We start from the raw sequence: 27,341 nt of genomic DNA, 5'->3' as shown, positions 1-27,341 counted from the left end.
TAAAAATATAAAAGTACACACACATTTCAAAAGAAATTGAGTTGAATGAAATACTTCTTACAATCAGTTCTCCGCTTATTATTAAATACAAAAAAAATTAAACTTTATTATGTTATGATCCCATGCAGTCCAAATGAAAAGCAAAACCCACAAACCTGAACAGAAAAATAAACAAAATCAATGACCCACCCATACACAATGGTTGTGTGCAGGGGGTTTTCAGGTTTTTATTCTTTTCCCCATTTAGACTACAATGTATCAAGAAAGAAGAAAATACAATTTAATACAAAAAATTATTTAACCCCTTTTCCGCAGAGGCTGTTCTCACCCCTGTACTGATCCTAATTTGGCACTTTTGGGGCTAGTCACGTTCCAACATCAATATCAGTAGTTTGTTTATGCAGTACCCACACAAATTATACAGTGTAATTATACAACAACCACCAACGTGGCATATCATTTGAAATAGGGGATTATCTCTTTCAAATCAGGGGTCCCTATAGTTTGTAAGAGTCAGGATGGGGGATATCTGTACATTAGAATACCCCTCCCCTAACCCTGGGCTGCTTAGAGTTTCCTGTAGTATAAGGTGCAATTTTCTATAAATCACCAAACTATAATCTGCTCAGGGGATCAATCAATTGAAAGAGAAGGCTCCCCTTTTTCAAATGAGGGTACTCCTAAGTTTATTAAAGCTGGGATGGGGGGAGAGAGATCTACCCCTCCTTGGACTTTTTAGTGGTTTCTGTAGTGTAGGGTATTATTGTCCGGTGATCACACTCGATTACCAGAAAATAGCATCTAAAAGTACCATATAGCTTAAGAGGGGGGAGTCCCCTCTTTCAAACTGGGCACCCTTGAGTCTTTATGTGCCAGGATGAGGGAGCCGGGCACTTTTAGTGCCCCTCCCCATCTCCTTCTGTAGTGCAGAGCCTGAGCGCCACACTCCGTGACATCATAACACACCGACAGGAAGATGTCATGAAACCCAGCCTCTTCTCCCGGCTACCAACAACAGGCGGGTGTTAGTTTTTACTACTTTGAACAACATGAGTGCTGAGGATGAGTGGGACTGGTCATAGCCTGGTCTGGTGACACTAACAGCATGGGGGTCCCCGGTCATAATGTCAACCAGCCATAGCCTGTTCAACACAGGCCTGAATTCCATAAGGGAATCGAGTCTGCAAATAAAATGATACATAAAGTAGTGGAATAACAATTGTAGCTGGTGGTAGGGAAAAGTGGCTACTGTAAAGCAGGAACATCATCCTATTAAATTAGCTGCTGGCGCCTGGGATTGCTGCGCAGCTACAGGTGGTGTAGTATAGTTGGAATGAAGACAGTGCAGTGTGGAGAAATGAAAGATGAAGCAGTCACTGCAGTAACATGAAGACAGCCAGCTGCCGGCACCCAGGACTGTCCTTCCTCATTTATCTCACCTGACCCTCCTTACTCTTCTGGTTCTGGAAAGTGCTTTCACTTTTGTGCTGCATGGGCCCTCCAGCTGTCCTCCACCAGCTCTGAGTATCACACTCACTGCAGGAGCCAGGACACTGGTTCCCCGTGTTATTAGAAATTGTGGCCACAGCTCACCAAGGCCACGTATATATCACCAAAGGAGGAACAGAGATGACAGCTGAACGCTCCTTACATTGTCTTCACAAAAGTTTTAACTGTTTAATATTTGTAGGAAAATGATTACATGATCTAGCTTTCTAATCTAACAGATCTAAGGTCTATGAATGGAATGAAGGACTGGGGACATGGCTACATGAACTGAATAAAGGTCATTAAAAGGTTCCTGGAAACTGTTGGGATCCAATGAGAGAGAAAAAAATGGGTATATTGAAATGAATTAAGAGCAAGGGTAGACTGCATATAAATCAAAGATTTATAGATAATATAAATCTTTATGAACAACGATCTGGGGGAATGGGTATACAAAATTAGTAAGGATTGAGGAAGCGGGTATGCCAATAAAACCAACTATATATATATATATATATATATATATATATATTTATATTATGCTGCTGGGAAGTACTGTAGAAATCAAAGAGAGGATAGGACTGAAAGGGGTGAGCAAATAAGAGACTGGGGTCATGGGATATGTGATTAATGGAGATGAATAACTGATAATGTATGGTAAAAACACAAATCTGAATGACTATTGTACTTGTAACAACCAATTCCCTGGGGAAAACGAAGTGGAACTCTGGGGTACTGGGAACTAATTTGTTGAAGGCTAAATGAAAAAACGTGTAAACAGATATTGTGTTAGATAGTGAGAGCATGTAAATTGGATATAACAATGAGAAGTGGGATGGAATGGTTAAGCAGAATAGAAAAGTAACAAGTTGAGATTTAGAGATGGTTGAAGTGTAGGATACTTGAATGCTTTTGTCCTTGGCTGCTATGGAATATGATATGTATGATGTAGTTACAGAGAAGTTTCATTGCAGAGTGGAAAAGAGGGTGAATACTCAAGGAAATATTTACAAAATTGGAACGAAGTTATTATAGGATACAATATGGCAATACAAGCAAGAGAAACTAAACTGACTCTTTATAGGTTTTTAAACCTGATGGTGTAAAAGTGCTTTGATCTGAAAGGGGAATAAAATAATACCAATTCATTTTGATAACAAGAAAGATGTTGGGAACAGAGGAGAGCATTTGATGTGAATTTTTTTAGGGTAAGACGAAGCGGAAAACAGACCTGTTGAATGTCTCTGCATTGATGAATAGGACGGTGTAAAATTAATGTGAAACAAAGTGGCGGAGAAACCTCATAATTTAGGAGGAAATAATGGGCGGTTACGTTTACGTATATGTTGCTAAAAGGATGAGAAGAGTCAATTAATAAGATGAGGCCACTGGGGAAAGGAGTTCAGTCTCCAGAGAGGAACAAGGTCAGAGAAGGGCATTGGTCAATTAGAAAGTAATAATTATGTTCTGTACCTGTATGAGGGAAGGGATATACCCAGTATGAAGCAGACTAGGGCAAGTTTGCAAGAAGGAGGGAGAGCAGGGAGATTAGTGAGGGAAAGTAATACCAGTTTATGTGAATCACAGGAAAAATTGAATTAACTGGAAACATTGTGATACTAGGAACAGACAGTAGAAGGCAAAGTGGTTTTAGACAGAAGACAAGTGACAAAAATGGACAGCAATGTAAGTTTACATTACAGATAATTCTGACAGCGTAACAGAAAGCAGATAATAAAGAGTTGGGAAGTGAGAAGGGGAATCGTTGGAACTGAAATAAGTAAAAGGATAATGAGCAGAATAGTACATAGTGAATGAATAGAAAAACAGGGAGAAGTGTGTGCATGGTAAATGTGGGAAGATACTGAGCAGGAATATAAATGGGGCAATTAGTACAGAAGATGCGTGATGGGGGCACAGAAAGAACTACCAGAAACAGCAAAGAAAGAGGAGGTGCTAGCAGGGCCCTCTTAAGAACATCTCGGGCCCCCGGGCAAAGCAATGCACCAAGGCCCCTATATATACAAAAAAAACAAACCTGAAAAAAAAGAAGAAAATACTTACCTTGCGGTCAGCTGGCGATCTGGCTCCCTCCATCGCGCTCCGCAATGGATGTCGGGCGGGCGTGATGACGTCACGCCCGACATGCACTGCCAGCGCGACGGAGGAGACCATGGAGGGAGCCGGATCGCCAGCTGACCGCAAGGTAAGTATTTTCTTCTTTTTTTTCAGGTTTTTTTTTTTCCTGCCTCCGACGGGCCACCCTGGGCTGCAGGGCCCCCGGGCACCTGCCCATTGTGCCCAATGGGAAAAACGGCCCTGGGTGCTAGTATTTAAATGGCACTCTGCCACTCCCACAATCCCACCCCAAGCCTTCCAACCATGACTACTACAATGGAGATTAATGTAGATACATACACTTTTGTGCTAAACAAATGCAATTAAAGTGTTAATATAGTAGCTACAATATACACATTTGAATTCATTGTTTATAGTATAAATTGCATAATAAATTAAATGTACTATATCGAAAACAGTACGTGAAGAATATGTCTAAATTTACAGTATTTAGTATGTGTATTACACACAGAGCAGTCTGCAGTTATATATTGTACAGTGTATGTTTCCTGTCATAGACAGCAATACACACACACATTCAGATGACAGGAACCTCACTGGGCTCAGCTCCGGCCCTGTGCAATACAGGGATCCTCTTATCTGACAGCACTGGGGGATTTACACATATCACCGGCGTACTGGGCATTGTTAAGGTGTTATCTCCAGCAGCACAGAGACACTCTGTTGTGAATGAGCACCGTAGCTGGAAACTGGGGAGCTGCCAGTCTAGTGCTATGTGCTGCATGGACTGGAATCACTAACGACAGCGCTGGAACAGAAACAAAAAAATACAAAGAGCGAAACTAATATATATAATATGTATATATTATATATTACCTATATACAGCACAGGACAGCTCATGAATATTCATGGTGATCTAAACACATGCCAGAGTCGTGATTATCAAATCTTCCTATATAAATTTTTGTAACCTAGGCCTTTAATAGTAGTAATGTTTATTCCCCTGCCTACCCCTTGTTTTTACTCAGTCTCCCTACCCCCCTCGCGCTCCCTGCTCCACTTTCTTTACAGATTTCAAAGCTGCAATTTTCCCTGTAATGGAGCAATTTTCTATACTTATGCACAATCAGAGTGAGAGGGGGAGAGGAGGGAGGAGGGTACTATTATTACAGGCACCAGGAGCAGGGAGAAGAAGATCGGCAATACTGGCAGTGGATCTGGAAACACCAAAATAAACCTAAATACGAACAAAAGAGAAATGGACCCTGCCTAGACTGTCGCTTACTCTAATCAGCAATATGGGAAAATAGGGAGAATGCTGAACATCCATATTGTGGTCTTAGGGACAGAACTCTCCCTAATGAGACAAATAGCCCAATGCACATTGTTCTGCTGTATTCTGTGCTCAAAATGAAAGGGCAGACTCTGAATCAGTCATAATGAGTGAAAGCACAGTCGACACTTGGAAAACACAAACTACGGAGCAGACATGTACACACGTCTGGAATGAAGAGCTGCTACTTTGGACCTTATGTCATAAAACAGGCTTTCAATGAGACAGTGCTCACCTAGACAGAGCGCCATCCAGTGACTGTTGCCGTATCTACACCTCCTCCAAATATGCAAGAGCCCCCAGACCACCCTCCAACATAAAAAGGCCATACAATGAGTTAATATCGCACAAACTGGGTGGAGCACAGTTTGCAAGTTACTTATTTGTATGCAGACCGCTACGTGTACAGACTCCGGTAGGGAAAGAATATCCACAGACTACATCTCTCTACAGTCATTAGATACGTCTCCTCTTTTCTTGACACACTAAGCTATTTTTGGGGAGGGCATGGATATTTCGGATAGGCTCAGACGGGGACCAATCTGGGTTGCCTGGCAACCGTGAGGCCTGCACTTTGCTGATAACACACAGGCATCATTTCCATGGCTGAATGGCTTGGAAGCAGAGCAGCTAATCAAGGCATTGAGCACACGAGAAACAATTCCAGCAACATTTTAAAAAGCCTCTGGCCGTAACACACGATGGAGTTTGAAGGGAGGGAGCGTGGAACACCAAGTGACAAACACTGACAGAGCTGGGGACAAAATGTCCGACAGTAGCAGCCATTCAAAATGGAAGGCAGGAAGAGAGCAATGAGAAGCAGGCTTGTGCCACTTGTACAAGCAGGAAAGAGGGTTTATCCTGTGTTACACACACAAACAAAACGAAAATATACCCATAATGCTGTAGTCACAGACATTATTATTTATAATAATGCAGGACTTGTGTTTACCTCATGTATTTTACACAATATTACTGGCAATGTAAGCTTCTGTTCATATTAATCCAAATGCTGCTGCTAATGTAAACTATCACTTACTGTGAAGGGGTTCAGCAGGGAAACGTTTGCCTTTAATGAATTGATACAGAACCAATTGTTAGTTTGGGGCCTCGGGGCAGTGTTGATTAAAAGCGTGTGTCTATTTCTTTAAGTGTCCGGAGGGATTTCAGTAGCGTTTAACAATTATCGCCCCGCAGTTTTAAATCTGGTAACAATTCATATAATCTACATTAAGGACTCTGTGAATCAATGAATGCCCGTATATGCTAGGGATTGCTGGTTCATATATAATATTGTCGCCCTTATCAAGTGTTGTACCCATATAATATAACACAGATATTCATATGTTTTCATATGAAATTATAGCGATAACCTCTCATTTTCTTTGCTATTTTTTTTTTTTTTTTTTTTTAAAAAGGCAAAGGCAGCAATATCCAATCAAGAGTCTGGACACCTATATACAAACAATATCTAGATATGATATATCATATACACAATTGATGCTAATAAACACTATATAAAAACCTGCAAATAATATATGTATAAATGGTGCGTTCTGATGACATTACTTCAGTGTTCATTTGGATAAATGTATTATGCGGAATAATGTACACCCTGCTATAAATAGTTACAAATATTAGAATACATCCCAGAGAACTGTTATATAATAGTATGGTCTGTGACTTATAATATCCTTATTATTTTATTTAGAATAGGGACAACATTATCCCCTATATTTTGCCCTCTCTTTACAATGCAAGCTTGAAATACAGGCCTAAGCCTGTTTTCTAGTGAGAGTGGTATGTTATGCATTTTATGGTAATGGTGGTATGCAAGTGTGGTGTTATAATTAGGGATGTGCACCAGCCACTTTTGGCGTCTCGTGTTTTGTGTTTTGGATTTGCTTGAGGTTTTGGGTTCGGATTTGTTTCGCAAAACACCTGACGAAAGGTTTTGGATTCGGATTTATTTTGAAAAAAATCATAAAAAGTGCTAAAAACCAGCTTTGTGTTTTTTTTTTCACTCCTACGCTATTATTAACCTCAATAACATTCAATAACAATCATTTCCACTAATTTCCAGTCTATTCTGAACACCTCACAATATTGTTTTTAGGCCAAAAGGTTGCACCGAGGTAGCTTGAGCACATAATGCCAAAAAAAGAGGTACAAGATGGAATTGTTCTGGGCCCTCCCTCCCACCCCTCGCGAGATTCGACGCAAGACCTGGACGACAGAGCCTCGTTTTCATTTTTTTGCCCGCCGGAAATATCCGAACAGTGCTCGGATCCCGTTCGGATCCGCACTGTTCGGGTGGGCTCGGATTAGCGGAACCCGAGCCCGCTCATCTCTAGTTATAATGTGAGATGGTGTACAGAGAAAGCACTGTGTGTGATAATGCACCCCGTACTGTACATTAAACCTAAAATAAAACCTGTAATAATAATATTCATATATATATGTGTGAACATTTCTGGAGCTTGTCGGAATGGAGAATGTCAGCATCATAGAGCTGTGATCATGGGGGAACTTCCTGTCCAGCCATCATCCCATTGGAGGATATTGCAGCAAGGATCTCCCAAGCTTGAAAGGGCCAATAACGCAAACTTGCCTACTTTCGCAAAGCTCTTTCCGGAAGAGGGGCGTGACTGGAGGGCGGGAGAGGGGCGTGACTGGAGGGCGGGAGAGGGGCGTGACTGGAGGGCGGGAGGGGTAGGGGCGCGGCCAAACGGTCATTTTGGCCCCACCCCCCGCAACGGAAATGGTGTTTTGTCGCGGGGGCGGGGCCAAAATGACGCGATTCACCATGAATCACATCATATAGTGGTGGCAGTAGCGGGATGCGGGAGATTTGCCAGCTCTCCCGGGAGTCCGAGAGACCCATCCGAATTTTGGGAGTCTCCCGGACATTCCGGGAGAGTTGGCAAGTATGCAATAACTTAGAAAAACAATTTGCACCCCGCTGCACAACAAATGTTAATATAATGTAAAATATCCCAGATTTTGTTAAGCTATGAGAATCTAAATACTTGAATGTTACTAAAATACAATATATGTGATGATATACAGTAGGGAGTAAGTTATTCATTATAATACACATGTCCAACTGAAGTAAGTACATTAGTATTCTCCATTTGTACAGATAATGGTTATAGTTCTATAGGAGTTTTAATAATAATATTATTATTAATAAATATACATATACACACATACATACACACACATATAAAAGGACCCATATTTACTGGCAGATAGGTGTACATATACCAAAACGTGAGCAAAATAATCATGCAGGTTTATTGCTATACTGTAGTCTGTCTGCAGTCTAATGACACCATTGAAGTGGGTTGCTGATTGCTAACGGAATGGGAAACAGAAGTGAAGGGGTTAATACTTGCACCTGGTGATCCCCTACCCATTTAATAAACCCCATTATATGCTTTTGTTCCCCAGCATTAGAGGGGCTAATAGATTCCATAATTACAGTCATTTCACATAGCTGAAATACAGCTGCCCATTCTAATGAACCAGTGTCTTCTCTCACCGACTATGGTTGATTTATATTAATGTGGGTTCCATAAACATGTTTCTAGGAAAACACACACGTATATTTTACATACAGAATAAAATAAGTCAGAATTATTTTTATTAGTAAATAATCAATAATTTCATGTTTAATTAAAGAATTAAATACGGTTGTAACATATAAAAGTCTGTAAAAAGGAAAAAAAAAAACATAAAAATAGAAAACCAGCTCCGTATCAACATACCGAATTAACAAATATCTTTGTACAGTCTATGAAAAGGGATCTCAAAAACCTGTGCACACAAAGTGGAGACAGAGGCCCTCTGGTGGCTGAGAACAGTACTTGCCTGTCTCGGTTTTCCCCAGTAACCATATACATTTTACCTCCAGGAATGAACAGTTCCCCAAGCATTTGGCATGCAGATGGTAAAGAATATGCAAGCCTTATTCCTCACATACTGATATCAAGGCATTTAGAGATCCAGGTCATACCATCAGATTTCCAACTGGGCAGTTTGTGTTGTAAACTCATCTCGGGAGAATAGGTTAAAAAACCACTATACAGACGTATGCCAGAGAATCCTATTTAAATGGCGGCTCCAAATATCTTTGTAGGATCCTGCTAGATTCCAGATCTCATTTCTTGACATAGTAAAGCTGGGAAGACCACCTTGTCTCTTCAGAGCCCTGTGATTCCAGCAGTGTGTGTAGTACAATAACACTATGAAATAGGCGTTGTATGAGGGCTAGGTTTGATCACCCATTCTCCATTAGGATTGGCATTGTACAAGTCCAGTAGATAGGTATCTGGATCCAAGCAGTGTTCACCTACAAATACAGCAATCAAATTAAAGCTTTCCATTGTCTCTATGGCCAACAGTTAACAGCTTTAAGACTGCTACAGCAACTTACCTATATTCCCTCCCACTTCATACAGATCCATGTTGGGAAACTCACAGGAACCATTACTGAAAGAGATGGGAACAGTTTAGTCTGCTTAGTACATTAGGAATAATCAAGGGACAGTAAACATTTGTAGTTTATTTCCCTACATGCAAGTAACTCATATCCCATATGTATGTTTCATTGCAGCCAGTGTTGTTCACCAAAATAGATAGGAAGTGTCATTGCAATCTTCATTTCCTTATTCCTATGTTCCTTATTATAAAAATACAGTTATCATAGATTATACCAATGAATCACATTGGGTGTGAGCAGTTCACCTATATGAATCCCTCTGAACTGCATCAGTCTACAGCCTGAGTTTCTGAACACAGGGCAGCACGGTGGCTCAGTGGTTAGCACTTCTGCCTCACAGCACTGGGGTAATGAGTTCAATTCACGACCATGACCTTATCTGTGTGGAGGTATGTATGTCCTCGTGTTTGCATGGATTTCCACCGGGTGCTCTGGTTTCCTCCCACACTCCAAAAACATACTAGTAGGTTAATTGGCTGCTATCAAAAATTGACCTAGTCTCTGTGTGTGTGTGTGTGTGTGTGTGTGTGTGTTAGGGAATTTAGACTGTAAGCCCCAATGGGGCAGGGACTGATGTGAATGAGTTCTCTGTACAGTGCTGCGGAATCAGTGGCGCTATATAAATAAATGGTGATGAACACAGGACAAATGATAATTAAAAAATAAAATTGCTATAATGCCGAATTTTCTATCCAATATCACTTTAATATTTTTTCGTCCGTTCTACATATATGAAAGCGTACACACACAACAAATGGCAATCCTTCCTACAGTTAGTGTCTGATGCAGAAATTAGGTTTGTACCATTTCATTAGCCCCATAGTGCTGAACAATTGCCAGCTCCGCTGGCTCAGATGCTCCTGGAATTTCTTTAAGACGTCTGCTGCTTGCAAGCCCTCCTCCAGTCGAATGGCCAGAGAGTCATTTAGGAAGAGAGAAGCCCGAATCTGTACTTGCTTACAAGGCTGGAGTGGAGGTAGGAACAGGAAAAGGAAAAAGCATGAGATGAAGAGCAAGTAGTCTAGGGTCTTATTCATCACCTACAGACAGCGGAGGGAGCCCTTTATTACACAGACTGAGACCTATCAATGCACTCAATGAGGCACACAGTATTATGGTGTATAGTAATGTAAAAGTGATTTTATAACATAGCAAATAATATATACCTGATATAATAAACAGAAATACAATCACTGCAATAAAAATCTATATACCGAGCCTATATCAGAATTGCTTGTAAACATCAAAGGACGGTAATAAATATGCAAACACTAGTTGAACATTACTTTTTGTCCACCACTGTGTCAAAAAATGCCAGCTCAGTCTATAACGCCCCCAGCATGTGATCTATGCCGGGCTCACGAGTTTGGGCACACCTTGGTATGATTCTTCTCTGGTCGTTCCTTGTCCGTATGGATTTTGCGCAGCAAGTTCTGTAGCCAGCGGTCATTGAATTTCTTAGCACTATTCTCATTCAGCTTCCGGACCTGGGACAGCAGGAAGGAGGGGACCTGAACAGGAACAAAGGAGGAATAAAGCACCAATCGGGATAAAAAGACGCACACACAGTTACTAACCTTACATGAAATGCAAGCCGGATTAACAGGTATTAAATTGGGTAAAAGGTAGAGGCATACACAACAGGATTGCACTGGAAGCAGGTTACCCCCCTGGTCCCAATAGCAATTTGTAATTCAATATCTTTAAATGCATTTGTACTTCTGATGGGGGAGGGCGAGTGGGAGTTTTAGGGCAAGATTACAACTCTTTCTTTTATAGCGGTGAGAGGTGGTGGAAGTTGCGGCCATGAAGCTCTGTGGCCAAAATGGTTTTGGCTGATGTGGAACGGTATCTGTGGCCAGAAAGTACCTTAAATGGACAGGAACTGTGGTTCAGCCACTCTGGAGCTGCATTTACCGCACACCTTCCAATCCTACCTGCTTGAGCCGCTACAGGAGGTAGGGCTGAGCAGTAGTGACAGCTCTCCCCCTCTCCCGGCTGAGGTTGTGTTATGGGATCCATACTGCATTTAGGCAAGGGCTGAGGGAGGAAACACTAGCATTGGTGGTGGTACAGCTTTTAAAGATTTCCTTACATGATCTGAAGTATCTCGGTTTGTGTACGATAGTTACCACACATGACCTCAATCCTGAAACTCTGTCTTGTGGTGTGTAAGTAAAAGTAAACCTTCCCTATTTTAAAGTAGGGGATCACAGACTTCAAGCAACCAGATAGTTACCCAAACTTAGACCAACAAGCAACTGCAAAATTACATTTAGGCATAAGTAATATAAATGTATTGCAAACAGCTTGTCTGATCCAGTGATTAATACATGTGTAAATGTCTATCTATACAAAACTGAAGTAGACATTAACAAGATACACGGCATCTCAAAAGACAAACTTATCACCCGTAAACATGAACACAGATCTCTGCAGATGACCGTGTTTATATAGACCCCAGAATATTGTACATTTTGTGTTGATTCTGTACCTCATTAACCAAAATAGTTTACCATTACTTTCAAACATGTATTTACGGACTATTAACATAACTTCCTTATTATTCCATACCATTTATTAGAACAAGTGATTTTAGAGGGCATTGTAGGTGTCTGGAAACTCTTCTATATAAAACACTGTACCGCATAATAAATATTAGTAAGAAAGCTGCAATTATAAGTTTCTGTTTGTATTATGTGAAATCCATCCTCTCCACCTCTCTTGTTTCCAATGCTGCTCCTGGTACTTATTTGGCTATTGGCCAAATATTTTCTATAGCAATTGCAACATCTGCTGGAGCAAACAGGTATTACATAGCTTTAAACAATTGCACCGATTTTCCAAAACTCCACTTCTTTTAGTGCAAATTTTGATAGTCAGGGGCAATTTGGCCATAGACCCAATTGGGAGTTTTCCCAGTAGGCTGGTGGCCGTCATGCTGTCTGATGCATTTTTCTGAATATTTTCTTCTTCTAAGCTTTTTTTTTTTTTGTCTGATTTTTTTTTATTATCATCTAACCTGTGGGTGTCCTGACAGTGAGCAAGCAATGACAGACTGCCTGGCAGGAAAGTAGAATGAGGCAGCTGCATTCTGATTGGATGTCACTCTGTCTCAGTTTATAGCGCGGGCTATGGAGCGCTTAGTTTCACGAGTGAGATGAGAAAATTCTCACCTTGAAACACTAACAGAGGTCAGACCACTAGTCAGACAAGGCCAAATTAATTTGGGGAAGATGGCATGAGTCACACACATGATATGGGGGAACATATTATTATCCTTTATTTACATATCACCAGCATATTATGTAGTGCTGTGCAACGAGGGAGGGGATCACACTACAAATAAACAACATGCAATGACAAAGCAGAAGGTAAAGAGAAGGTGTGAATAAACAATTGATACATAGGGTAGCGGAACAACCAATATGGGGGGCATGAAGGAGCATGAACAGAGGGGTGTACAGGAACAATGTTTGACAAGGGCGGGGTCTGCTGTATCTGCATTATATGGTGGCCCCTAAAATGCCTTCTGTATTGTATAGGGGTCACTAGAATGCCCTCTATATTGTATATAGAACATTAGAATGCTCTCTGTTCCATACATAGGTCACTATAAAGCTCTCATATAGTGCAGTAAATATCTATACAATCATTATTCTGATATACTTCTTAATATCGTTAGGAAATTATTGTTTTCGTCCACTCTATCGGGAGGTATGTCCTGCTTCAAGCTGCGTGCACCCAACTGGGGCATGCAGCTTTGTATTTGGAGGCAGCCTAGTACAGTCTAAAGCGATAGCCAAACCCCTTGCTTGTTGGCTATGCCCATTCCGGTAGTGTGTTGGTATTTACACACCAGTGAAATGACAGCACATACACTGCCCTTCTGCCTGCCAATTAGACCCTACAACACTTTCAGAATATTCTCCAGGGCCATTTTAAGTTCCAATCCGACCCTGTCCCTCAGATCATCATCTCTGCATGATTTCAACCACATATGCAGCGTCATCCTTTCAATTCACAAACACAATAGAAAAATCCGCTGCCTCACAATAGCTAGATATAGCATTCTGCTGCTCTGGGGTGATGAAGACGGCACACGTATGGCTTTTCTCCATCATCTGTTATCTCCATGGTTTATGTCAGGAAGCTTCAGCTTTAACCTCAAAATCATGTCAGGGTATTCAGTATATACTATATAAAAATTATGGCATTTCAGTGACATATACGTTTTGCATGAAGGTCACTTCACACATGAAATAAATATATTTTTATATTCATATATCTGGTGCTTAATGATTTATATTTACACTATTTTTCTCGGCCTACTATTAACCTGCTCTATGAAATTGGCCCTCCAAGACGATTTATATACCGTGCATATTCTGGTATTACAAAATATACACTTAACTCTTTGCATCTCCCCCTTATTATATTCTATTTTCTTACACGCCCAATTGCACCATTGCTTATGGAACTCACCGTCCATAGTAGGTCTTGGTAATGTACCATAGCCATGACCAGACCAGCCACTTCCTCTGCTAGCTGTTTCTCCCCACCTTCTGAGCTCTTGCCATTGCTCCCACGATAGAGAAAAAGGTTAGGTGCCATAATGGTAGCGATGTTCCACAGAGACATGAGGTTACTTTTTTCCCGAGTAGCCACTTTATGGAGGAACTCCAGTAAGGCCTGTGGAACAGATGAATACAGACTTGTGGTTACTAGATACAGCAAGAACAAAGGCAGAAGAGTGGAATAATGACGGGCAGAAATGAACTGAAGGAACTAAACAAATAAGTAATCAAACTAGCATATATAATATGTATTTGAGCAAGTGATCATTGAATGGTTTTCTCACATATAATGCTTTATAAACTCTACACAACAGCTTTGGTGGTGTTACTATAAAAGAAATAAAAAAAAATATTCATTTTTTAAGGTCACATGTATTTATAGCATGGAAGAAGTGGGGGAAAGTCAGAGTACATAAACCAATGCAAAAGCTGAACAGAACCATTGAGGTTTGAACATCCAGAACCAATTCTCTCTAAACACATTAAGGCTGCTCTGTGAGCAGGTCAGGACTAGGTGTATGAAGTCTGCCAATAGGCATAGTACCTTAAGAGTGCAGCGGTTCGCCTCTGGCAGGACCAGGATGAGTAGGTTCAAAGCTTGCAGTCTTTGTTTTAGGTCAGAGATCTCTATATGCAAAAGAGAGCAGCTAAAGCATTCAGCCAGCTTATGCAAATTCACTGTGCACACGATACAGAGGACCGTGAAGAACAGGAGTGACACAAATACACGGCAGGAATAATACAGTGAACAACATGAACATCACATTTCCCTGCACAAAGATCCTTCTGTCTAGAATACCACTCGTCATACAGAGGTACATTATATGCTGGTGCCGCAGCCCTCAACACATTTCTTCTGCAGTTGCAGAGAACACAATGTCAGGTTATCTTTCTAGTAACATCACAACTTTGTGTCAGTCATCAATGCTATCTACAAACAATGGTTATCCAGTGTAAAGCTGGGTACACACTACACAGTTTTTGTCCAATAATCGGCTCAAACAGCCGACATACGACCGCTGGTTCAAAAGTCAGGTCAGTGTGTGCAGTGACACGATGGTCGAAAGTCTGCCCAAATGGACGATTATAGCCTCATTTGGTTGGTCGTACCAATTAATATTTTCGTTCCAATCTCGTTTCCGCTGTGCAATGTGTATAAACTTCCAACCGATCCACAACAGTGAGTACGAAATTACAGTCATTGCTCACAACAACATGGCTGTAAAAAGTCGCTAAAGGGACGTCTGCTCTTCCCTTTATCGTCCTAAACAAGGCTAGTGTGTGTGCAGTCCATGGGCCGAGCGATCAGGCCATCGGTCGCATGTAAAATTGCTTGGCATAAAAAGTTGGTTGAAATTTCTGTAGTGTGTACGCAGCTTAAGGCTAGGTACATACTACAGGTTTTATCAGAACAATCACCCGATAAACGACCGGCCCGATATTGCAGTAGTGTGTATACCTGCACGATGAACGACAGTCGTTCCAAAGTACCATTTGTTGTTTCATTTAATAAGTCGGTAGGACTAAAAATCTCTGATCCTGCAGTATGTACTCACACAACTCTGCCCAGAGAGAGTAGGAACTGATCACTGTGTCTGTGTAGTTAAATGTAGAGGTGCTGTGGGTGGATTCATTTGTCATTCGTTCGGAGACTGATCTCTGATACTCTGATATTTAGTATCAGAGTCAGAGACGCTAACAGAATTTATAATGACATTGTGATAAAGTCAAAGTTTATTTTGTATGTTATAATCAGTGTGACAAGAATGACCGACTACACTGCTCTAGGACCAGATGAAGAGCACAGATCAGAAGGTAAATCGTGTATAGTGTGTACACATGAATCGTGTATAGTGTGAACACATGAATCGTGTATAGTGTGTACACATGAATCGTGTATAGTGTGTACACATGAATCGTGTATAGTGTGTACACATGAAACGTGTATAGTGTGTACACATGAATCGTGTATAGTGTGTACACATGAATCGTGTATAGTGTGTACACATGAATCGTGTATAATGTGTACACATGAATCAGCAGACTGATTGGAAATTCAGTAGTAGTAAAATAGTTTAGATAACACATTGGTCGGAAAATTCTGTAGTGTGTACCCAGCCTAAATTGTGTTCATCTGGCAGTGTAATTAATAGAAAGGATACAGACCGCTGTGACATACCTCCACTACACTCAAGGCAATTAAATATATTTTCATAAAGAGCTAGTGCCGTATGGGTAAAGGAGACCCTTAAGGTGTAACTATTATAGCCCTTAGGACCTACAGACGATAATGACGTCTATCTCTCGGATAAGGGCTCGCATCATTTAGAATGGGCACACACTACAGAAAATTTCTCCCGATGCGATATCGTTAGTGATTTTACCAACAAATGAAAGTCCCGTTCAGCATGCTGATGCATGTGTACACAGTATTCATGTTTTACAAGATTTACCTTCAGATCTGTGCTCTTCATCGATCCTAACCATCGGCTGAAAAGATCATGACTCTGTAAACTCTATGGAGATCTGTATACATTGCTGGTCGTGAGTTCGTACACACTTCAGAATGGACACATCGTTCCATCGTTTACAGACATTTTTAGTCCATTTATAAAATCAAACCCAATGATACAATGTGCTGTGGAACAATAAAACATGATCGTTGCAGCGTACACACTAATGCGATATCGGACCAAACGGTTGTTTATCGTGTCATTGGCTCAATGATTGGGTGAAAAACCTGTAGTGTGTACCCAGCCTTACTTGAACAAAGACTTTTTCGGGAACACATAAAAAATACTAACCTAAACTTATTTCTATTGCCAAATTCCAATCCCAACTAAAAGTTATAATACTAATGCTTATAATCGACACCAATCCTAACCAAAAATCCAAACTGCTTTACCCTAACTTCAAGCAGTCCGTACTTCAGTAAAAGTTTTAACTGTAAACTTAATGCAAGCTGTCTACCTATCCCTAAAAATCCCAAACCCTCTAATCTCACCCCAGTTCTGAAAATGCTACAAATAGCAGAATGTATAGTTGTTGGAAAAATAGAAACGTGCATTTCTTTGTGCTTTGTTGTACTAACTTGTGAAAACTTGGAACACTTGTTATGAGACACAGTTGCAACTAACCTTCCTCTGTTTTAAAGCTGTCAAAAGACCCGCTAATATAATGCTTGCCCAGGACCCACCAAAGTCTTGGGGCTAGATTTACTAAGCTGCGGGTTTGAAAAAGTGGGGATGTTGCCTATAGCAACCAATCAGATTCTAGCTGTCATTTTGTAGAAGGTACTAAATAAAAGAAAGCTAGAATCTGATTGGTTGCTATAGGCAACATCCCCACTTTTTCAAACCCGCAGCTTAGTAAATCTAGCCCTTAGAGTTCTAACTGCAAAGGCCCAAACAAGCTCCTGACTTTGGATTCCACTCGTTGCAAGCTGGCATATCAGTAAAGAAAAGCTGTTCGGAAACAACATTTTTAAAGTACATTAAATTCTGCAGACTATTTTAAAATTGACACTACTAGCTTACGCTGCACGGCAGTGAAAGCGGACAGATATTCAGCAGTGAGTAAGGGGGCAGGGAGCTCTCTGAGGAACATCTTGAGGAGTCCAGCAGCGTCGTGTGGATTAACTTCATCCCAAGAGAAGAGTCCGGCATAGAAATTTCTCTCCAGGTTCTGCTGTAGAGACTGAAAAAGGAAAAATAGAACACATGAAGACAAAGTGGAGTGACAAAAATCGGCAGTGAGAAAAGCATACCTGGTTAAAGGATATTTACAATGGGCACACCCAGGTACAAAGAAGGAAAAAATATCACTGTAATGGTTTCATGTTAATCTGGTTACCACAAACAGAAACAGACATTTCTAGGCCACACAGCAGGTCACTAACGCCAAACCCACACTGCGAGATCTGTTTAAATGAAACGTGCACAAAAGGGTATCGTCTGAGTAGCAATATTAATTATGGATTACATAGAAAAGCTAATGTGTATAACATTCTGAATATTTTGAGTCACTTCGCAGACAAAATTAAATAATAATAAAAAACAAAACTGGATTTAATTTGTATTAAAACCGCAACAACTGGGAGGAGTGGATATGGATGCTCAGTCTATAAAGAAGATCGTTATTGGAGTAGCACAGAAACACCAGATGGGAGGGAGAATGTGAAGTGCAACCACAGAACTGTGCTCAGTATACTACATTATAGCACTATTAATGCCTTTACCTTCATCCGGGTCTGTGAGCCACAAATCCTCAAAATACCCTGGATGTCCAGACCCTTTTTCTCCAAACATGTCAGAATCTATGGGATATAAGGAGAGAAGCAGACACATGGTTAATAGAAGTTATCCCATGAACCACATAATTATAATTTAAATGTTTAAAAACAAAAATAGTAATTTTGTTGTGTGTGTGTAAATGTACTGTAATTCCATATACTGTTCAGTCTTCATAATGTTTACATGGAGATTGCTCAATATTCTCGGTCTCACATTTGTATACAGTGCTTAATTACACAACTGTGGCCTCACCGCCTGCAGGATGAGAGGGACCTGCGTACTCGCGATCAGCTTGCGGTCCTGTTCTAGTAGAGTGGTGAGCGACACACCAAACAGCCGGCTCTCTATAGGAAGGAGAGGCAAATGTTACACACCAGAAGAATGACATCTGAATGGGCAGCAAGGTGGCAAGTCAATAGGGAGGGACATATTTTGTGACATGAGACAAAAAAAAGAGAGTTAATGAATTGCAAAGTCAATGCACTACGGATCTTGGGTTATTTTGGAGCTCATAGTAAATCGGTGAACTGTATCGTTTACCAAAGCCGTCACAACTGAACAGGAAGCCCAGGGTAGCTACCTACCAGTAGCCTTACGCTTGACCGCCTTATTCCTCTTCAGTTCCAGTTCTAGAACGTCACACAGGGCAGTCAGCTCGATGAGAGCCAGTGTAGGCACCTGCTTCATGTCAGGAGAAGACAGGTCTGAAACCCGTGTCACACCAAGTCGTCCCTTCTGGATCTGAATGTGCTGTGGGTAAAGGGATAAACAAAATAGTGCTGTCACACATGAAAGAGGTGTGGGCCTAACTGAGGAAGGCTTTGGATGTAGGATTCAGGAAAATAAACCATTATTTTTTCATGCAAAAGTTTAATAATTTTATCTACCAACAAAGTACAAATCACATAGTATTTGGATCCAAAAAGCACACAGATATAATAAAAATACCCATATTAGTTTGTGTAAATTATAATTACACCATCATGTCTATCGACGCCACAGTCAGCCCTGACTATGGTGGGTTTATTTGGTGCATAGTTGTGTCTGGTAAGAGCTTTTGAGCGATTTTTTGAAACGCTAGCTGACATTCATTGATCCCCCGCTCCCAAGTGGTATATCTTCAGGAATTTTGAAGCATATCTGAAGCTTTTTATTCCCGAGAAAACTAAAAAAAGCGTACCCTCCCATCCACCTGACTAAATGGGTAATCTCACACTAAAACGTCTAACAGTCTAACTTTCATTACACAAAGTTTTTTGTGTAATGAAGGTGAAAAATTTAGTTGTGGGCACCAAAAATACAGCAAACGCCTTTTTTTAAACACTCTGCACCCCATAGAATAGTAACATCTTTGAAAGTTGTTTTGTTTTTTAATGTCCAAGGAGATACATTAGAGGCAGTTTTGCAGCAGATAACAGGCGTGCCGACAACTTCAGAACTCTCACTAAATTAGTTCATTTGAAGGAGTATCAAGAGACCAGGGCCATTGATTACACACACATACACACACACAAACACACACACCATAGTTAATAAAATGTCTGTTTCTTTGATTGTAGCTATGAAGTCTTCACCACAACTAGCCTCCGACGAAGAGCTTAATAGATAAAAATCAAAACAAACAAAATGTCCATGATACCCTTGGGCTCGAGACATCGGAATGTAAATAGATATATCAACACTTACTTTCCCATATAAGGGTTATAGATCTGTACGAATGCTTTAGAAGAACATAATATTCAGTTCTTCTTTTAGTGACTGGATAACCTAAAATTCCAGCTGTCTATTTAAAGCTAACAGCAAAAAGAAATCTACCAATGACAGCTGAGAGCACTTCTTTTTTTTTTAAAAAAGCATTAGAAAGTTTAGATTTCTTGTGAACACAGAAGCAAAGTCCAGAGTAATGAATGGTCACTGAATTATTTCATCTGCGACATTTCTGAGAATTTTTTCGGCTAAACTACTGAACATTCGTTAAACACATCTTATGGTGTTGTATTAACTCCGTGCAACAGCTCGAAGTCCATAAAAGTGAAGTTTGCACTAACTAATATCAATAATATTCACAGAGTGTGGCAAAAAACAGACAATTGATCTAATCAATGCAGCATCATTAAATTTACCCAAATCTAAAAAAAAAGAAAAAACAGTGTATTAGTAGTATTTCACACCACTATGATGGAACCTGTGTGATCTATTTAATGACAATGTCCATTTCCATTGACAGGTGGAGAAAAGATTACCGGTAATGACTCTGGTTTCCACATTGTTCTGTAATTATCATTTTGTTCAACTGCTGCTTGTTCTGAATATGCCACATCAGTGTCAAATACATCAGATGCTCCAGGCCGTCTGTGTATAACTGGAGGAGCTTCAGGGATACAAAAAAAATGAACCAATATAAAATTAAAATTACAAGGACACTGCATTTAATCTTCAAAACGTGACGAAAGATAGACAAAAATCCCACTTTATGACGTTCAACCTGCTCCCCTTATGTATTAGGAATAATCCACTAAAAGCTCCTCTCGCACACACTACAAAAATAACATTGCTCAGAATACCTGGATTTACTCTGCCTAAACAAAGCCGGAGACTTACTTTCTGGAATGCTCCCTGTGGAGCTTCTTCTCTCTTCTGTTCTACTCCTATTATTTGCTCCATTCTCTTCCATGATGCTGTCCTTTAGGAGATTAGGAAACAAAATAGCAAATGAGAAAAAAATACATTTAGTAATCCTGCCAGACTTCTCCCACGACAGTTAGGGTACTCACCGTGCCACTCACTCCAGTGAACACATCCCTGACATCCCGGGATTCTTGCCTGGAACGTTTCCGGAGGGAACGGCTGTAGCTGTCGACGCGACGTTGTACAGCCGCAGTCTGTGTTCTGGTAAGGGTCGACAAAATTAAGACATTGTCTTCTGTGGGATTTTGGTCACCAATGAGTGGAGAAAGACCAGCGTCCTGCAGCCAATTGGCCTCTGCCTCTCCCTCTAAAATAAGACAGAATCACTTGTGGAGGTCATTACACAATTTGGCACCTCCAGAATTGGCTACACAGATGGAGTTAGATTCCAGAAAAACACAGCCCACGGAACTCTACATTTGCTGTAAGCAGGGATATTCAGGGACCGTTATGAACACTTGTGGCCAGGTGACTGTGCAAAATATGTGTAAACCCATAATAACCACACACTTGCTTTAATTTTTTAACCAATAGCAGAAATAATTACTGAATGCTATGGGTTACAACATTGTATGGCTTCCAATCGTTGGGGCTGCACAAGGATTGGGACACTCTTATAACATTTCCCAGTATGTGATAAATAATACAGGACCATGATACCACTTATACCCCCATCCCATTTATAACACTACTTTTGTTGATCACAAAGTATATCCCCTGCACAAAAGTGCATTAAATCTACTAATTCCATTATAAATCCCCTCTTTATAGGGGAAAACTTCTATAATGTCAGTTTTGGTCTGTGTGTAAAACTGGTGGGATAAAGAGGGAGATCTATATCATGGGATATTATGTTCTATTACATTACACTGAGGTTCCGGCAACAAATCACCATTGGACATGTGCATATTGGCCAAACCACGCTTACATTGGATCTCTTGTGTTCATTTCTATCATTGTGAATCAGTAGGCAAAACCAGCAGCATCAATTACTAGAACATTGCTGGTCTCTACGGCTTAGAAGCCAGTCTCATAAACGCCAGTATTGGGTAGGAACAGAGGTGATGCTAACAGAAAAAAGCTATATATAAATAATAATAAAAAAATAGTATTTGAAAACTGAAGTATTTTAAGTGCACTATTGTCCACTGCTAAAATCTAGATAGTTGAGAGATCCTCTTTAAATCAGATAGAATAGAGCAGTCACAGACAACATTGTTTTCTATAGAAAACTCTCCTATTTTTTTAATTACATTATTTTTTGGTTATTTTAAACTGTAAGAAATCAGTGACGACCATTAAAGATTAATGAGCAGAATGATGGCTTGTTTCTTTGGCTCTTTTTCACAAAAGCTATAAAAAATATCACATAAGTAGATCTGGTCTTAGTTTGTTACATTAAATGCCAATGGGCTGCTTCCACCACACTGTTCTAAACCCTAAATACCTTTAAATAATGACTCGCATAATGAATCTGAAATAAACCACACGGACACAGTAATACATTTTGGTGAACTAAGGTCACAGTTTATTAATTAGTGAGAAATTGTAGAAAATGCTGGCAAGGAAAGCGGATGCAGGCAGGCAACCAGTCAAAACAAACTTTATCAGAATACTTTAAAAGGGGGTGGCCAGCCGGCCCTAATACCCCGGCGCAAACCTTACGGCGTCAGAAAGACTCCACCCCCTCTGGCCTCACGGGTGTTACTAGAACCATACCCAGGGCACCTACAAAGGTGACCCCTAAAGAGACAGGATCGAAGGGAGGATGATTCCTGCTGCCAACCAAACCAGCTGCGCCCTGTATTAACCGCTGCCTGCACCGCTTTCCCGCCTACTGTGTCTCAACTGAATGCAGAAAGAGAAGAATGGTTAATACACATAACATGTACTACATAAACCACATATAACATAAAAAAGAGGTGGGAGGGCGGGTGTTCCACAAGAAGAAAGGAGGAGCCCACATCTTCACACAGGATTATCAGCACGCCTCCAGACTCCACCCCAGACACCTCATTGGCCAAGGAAAACTTAACAATTTAACCCTTTAGGGTAGACAATCAGTGTGCCTGACACAAGCCTGGCGTTTAACTATGCTCCACCCTATTCAGGTCCTTGCTTTTCCCAAGTCATACATACTAAGGTGGGTGGGGCTTAGCCAATAGCTTTGTGCCACATCCCCGACCACCTTGTGGCAGGTAAATGCTCTGCATGAGATTTGCCTCCACTTTTGCGATCCAGGTGGTCTCCCCGTAATTCGGGAGTTACATAAGAGTTCTGGGAGAGTAGGAACATAGTAACTGTGTATAGAGTTACCTACATCATCATAATTTATTTATATAGGGCCACTAATTCCGCAGCGCTGTGCAGAGAACACGCATCAGTCCCTGCCCCATTGGGGCTTACAGTCTCAATTCCCTAACATACACACACACAGACATAGACACCAATAGCAGAAATAATTACTGAATGCTATGGGTTACAGCACTGTATGGCTTCCAATCGCTGGGGCTGCCCAAGGATTGGGACACTCTTATAACATTTCCCAGTATGTGAGAAATAATACAGGACCATGATACCACTTATACCCCCATCCCATTTATAACACTACTCTTGTTGTGTTGACTAGGGTCAACTTGTTAGCAGCAAATTAACCTACCAGTATGTTTTTGGAGTGTGGGAGAAAACCGGAGCACCCGGAGGAAACCCACGCAAACACAGGGAGAACATACAAACTCCTCACAGATAAGGCCATGGTCAGGAATTGAACTCATGACCCCAGTGCTGTAAGGCAGAAGTACTAACCACTGAGCCACTGTGCTGCCCATAGCAATATGATTGTCCCAAGCAGCACAAGGGAGTAGATGCAGTATTGAAGAGATCGTGGAAATATTTCTGAGATAAGGTAGAGGGAACAGAGACTAATAGAGATAATTAACTGAAATTTCAAAGATAGTTCTAGGTCTTATCTGTGTGGCGTTTGTAGTGTTCTCCCTGTGTTTGCGTGGGTTTCCTCCGGGTGCTCTGGCTTCCTCCCACACTCCAAACTCATACCAGTAGGTTATTTGGCTGATATCAAATTGATCCTAGTCTCTCTCTTAAGCTAGGTACACACTACACGGTTTTCGTCCAATAATCGGCTCAATCAGCCGACATACGACCGCTCGTTCAAAAGTCGGGTCAGTGTGTGCAGTGACACGATGGTCGAAAGTTTGCCCAAATGGACGATTGTCGCCTCACTTGGTTGGTCGTACCGTTTAATATTTTCGTTCCAATCTCGTTTCCGCTGTGTGGTGTGTATAAACTTTCGACCGATCCACAACAGGGCGTACAAATTACAGTCATTGCTCACGACAACATGGCTGTAAAAAGTCGCTAAAGGGACGTCCGCTCTTCCCTTTATCGTCCTAAACAAGGCTAGTGTGTATGCAGTCCATGGACCGAGCGATTGGACCATCGGTCGCATGTAAAATCGATTGGCATAAAAAGTTGGTGGAAAATTCTGTAGTGTGTACCCAGCTTTAGTCTGTGTGTGTATGTTAGGGAATTTAGACTAAGCTCCAATGGGACAGGACTGATGCGAGTTCTCTGTACTGCGCTGCGGAATTAGTGGCGCTATATAAATAGCCGATGATGATGATAGCACTGTCTAGTGCAGTTTTTTCTGGTTTAGTATAAATAAGGGAGAGGCAATAATCCCTATGAATGGCAGCATGATAAATTATTTATATATTGTATTTCAGCACCCAGAACCACATTTTTTGTGTGTATTCTTTTCCTTAATATATCTAAGTCTTCACAATAGCAATATGTTTGACCCATGTATTTTTGAATTCTTTCACTGTAGGATTCCACACAACTGCTCGGAAACTCTTCCAAGAATCTTTCACCCATTCTGTACAAATAAAAAAAAAAGTTCCTCCCTATGTTTCCTTTCTGCCTTCCTCTCTCCAATTTCAGAGAGAGCCTCAAATTTAACGATGCTGCCTTCCTGTACTTCTGTCCTTTCCCTCCTCTGGGCTGTACATATCCAGCTTCTGAAGTCTTTCCTGATAAGTTTTATTATGTAGCCCTTAACTGCATTTTGAGTGATGGTCAACATTCAAGCCCAAAGAGTTTCTACGCGGAAGCTACAATTTGTTGGGTAGCACCACAAAGGTTTAGATTGGCTGGCTGATGTCAGGTGATTGCCAACCACTGTTTTGTCAGGGTTCACTTCCAGCCTGCAAGTATACTTAATAAGAGGAATCAAGGCATAATATACCCCTACCACTGCAACAATACTACTACAGAGATGTCATTTGATATAATCCAAATTCATTGTGGTGTGGTAAACATGCTTACTGGGGAGTTGGTAATGCCTCAGGTACATAGCCCAAGTAACACCTAGCTATGTGATTGACGTTAATGGAAATTGGCATATGCATTTCATTATTCAAATGTCATCTCCACTACAGATGGTCACTACATGAATCAATTAAGCCCAAGATATTCTACAAATACTATTTTGAACTGCTTTCTGTGGGCGTTTCATATTAATATTATTTATTTTTAAGATACAAGGTCATTTACCTTCTGGGGTGCTGGGTTCAGATGAGCTGCTTTCATCCCCATCAGATCCTCGCATCTGTTTGATATTTTCCACCTCCAGCCAGAAATCATTCATAGAAAGCGGGTCAGAGTTTTTCCTAGGGCAGAAGCTTGCTTGTGGCGGATTCATCTTGCAAGGGCAAGACTGCAGGCTGAGAAAGACAAGGACAGAAACATGAGAAATAAGGACATGAGGCACAAGGGAAGACAAGTGTCTGGGCAATCTAATGTTTTTTTATTCCCATACACAATGCACAGTCTACATCATTAATGCACAGCACATAATTGTGTCCTCACACAAATCAAATCATGTTTGTAATATGAATTTCATGTACGATAGACTCCTAAATCTGGCAGCATGTAAAAGGAACACAACTCTAGTGACGTGGATTTTTTTATTGCAGATAATCCATATTAAAAACCTATCATCATCAGTTATTTATATAGCGCCACTAATTCCGCAGCGTGTACAGAGAACTCACTCACATCTGTCCTATCTGCAAAACCTGTAATGGTTGAATGAGCCTTGGTAGCATTTTATCACACACAAGCAAATGTATTTCAAAAGATGTATCAGGAACACCTAAGCACAGTAACTGTACTGACATGATATAAAAATATTAGTTTTAGATAAACAAGGAATTTTTGGCCTTTAAGGGTTAAATACGCAAAACAGATCCCTTATCCTTTCTGTAAGTATTTCCTATAGATACGCTCTACAAAAAGGGAAAACCAGAATCCCGGAAGGGTAACCCCCATTGTATAAAATATATTACGGTAAGACAGCACTATGGTTTAATTGGACATGTCCAAAAGCTGCCAATGTCCTTTATGCTCAACTGTTGACTACCCCAACACTATGTACAGTCAATCCAACAGGAGGATAACACTGCTTTGTCTCACGTCTTCTGGACTTCAAAATTGAAATCTGATTCAACTCTGCACCAACACTCCAGTGATGCACAATTTAATAACCTTGGATTTAGAGGAGTACAAAAAACTTCATACAGTAGCAAATACCTGCAGCCACACAACAACCTAGAGTAACAGACAAAACCTGTAATGTTTATGGGACGTCCAGAGAATACAGCATCTATCGTTTCTGTCTAGATCAACTAGTGTCCACTTTCTGTGCATTACCGTTTGTGTCATCCGAGAAGTATAAACTGGTCCCATGAGTCATAAATAATGAACACAGTTGGATAGACACATCCTTTATGTGCTGTGATTCTCATAGCACACACATTTAATTATGTAGTATTTATGTCACTGTTGTCCAACAGCATCATCATCATCGTTAGATCTGTTTTTAGTGACAACAAATGTGGAGCATCCCACATGAGATGTACAGCAAGTCCAGCCTATCCACGGCATAGGTCTCTGTCACCTTACACCAGAGTAAAAGGCATCCAAACAATAAGATTGCAGCACTGGGATACTTAAATAGATCATTATGAAAGAAAGCAGTCAGTCTAGTGCTATCCTATAGGATACAGCTTGAGAGAAATATCAGAGGCAAGCTTACACCTACACGGAGGTATGTAATTTTACAGTGCTGCCAGTTTTGGTTGGTGTATTAAGCTATCAGTATAAAGAGAGAGAACGGCATTTATTTACGATGGCTACAAAATAGTTTTTATTAAAATGTAACAAGAAAATTGTACTTTTAAAAAATAGTAACAAATGATTAGTTTGTAGTAAACAGAAATTTAAAGGTTCAAAATCCCTGTCCTAAAAAAAAAGCTGAAAGGATGTATGCCAAGGTAAATGGAAGCGAATAAAGGACATT

The 27,341-nt window shown here is 40.6% G+C and overlaps 1 protein-coding gene across 3 annotated transcripts in view; it reads right to left on the bottom strand.

Annotated features, from left to right (window-relative positions):
* Positions 1–8,530: 8,530 nt before the first annotated feature.
* ARHGAP40 (Rho GTPase activating protein 40) overlaps positions 8,531–27,341 on the bottom strand; it is a 49,754-nt gene continuing 30,943 nt past the window's right edge. For all 3 annotated transcript variants that reach the window (XM_075177587.1, XM_075177586.1, XM_075177585.1), the window contains exons 2-15: positions 25,535–25,704; positions 21,049–21,269; positions 20,876–20,957; positions 20,518–20,645; positions 18,859–19,024; positions 18,527–18,618; positions 18,220–18,297; positions 17,519–17,678; positions 14,527–14,609; positions 13,891–14,097; positions 10,782–10,916; positions 10,210–10,370; positions 9,340–9,395; positions 8,531–9,255 (exon numbers count right to left, since the gene is read on the bottom strand). In XM_075177587.1, the coding sequence (XP_075033688.1) occupies positions 9,149–9,255; positions 9,340–9,395; positions 10,210–10,370; positions 10,782–10,916; positions 13,891–14,097; positions 14,527–14,609; positions 17,519–17,678; positions 18,220–18,297; positions 18,527–18,618; positions 18,859–19,024; positions 20,518–20,645; positions 20,876–20,957; positions 21,049–21,269; positions 25,535–25,682 (1,824 nt within the window). In that variant the 5' untranslated portion in view covers positions 25,683–25,704 and the 3' untranslated portion in view covers positions 8,531–9,148. The remainder of the gene's footprint in view (positions 9,256–9,339; positions 9,396–10,209; positions 10,371–10,781; positions 10,917–13,890; positions 14,098–14,526; positions 14,610–17,518; positions 17,679–18,219; positions 18,298–18,526; positions 18,619–18,858; positions 19,025–20,517; positions 20,646–20,875; positions 20,958–21,048; positions 21,270–25,534; positions 25,705–27,341) is intronic.

This window comes from Mixophyes fleayi, chromosome 6 (assembly GCF_038048845.1).
Source record: "Mixophyes fleayi isolate aMixFle1 chromosome 6, aMixFle1.hap1, whole genome shotgun sequence".
Taxonomy (NCBI): domain Eukaryota; kingdom Metazoa; phylum Chordata; class Amphibia; order Anura; family Limnodynastidae; genus Mixophyes; species Mixophyes fleayi.
This window is presented reverse-complemented; position numbering and strand designations above follow the sequence as displayed.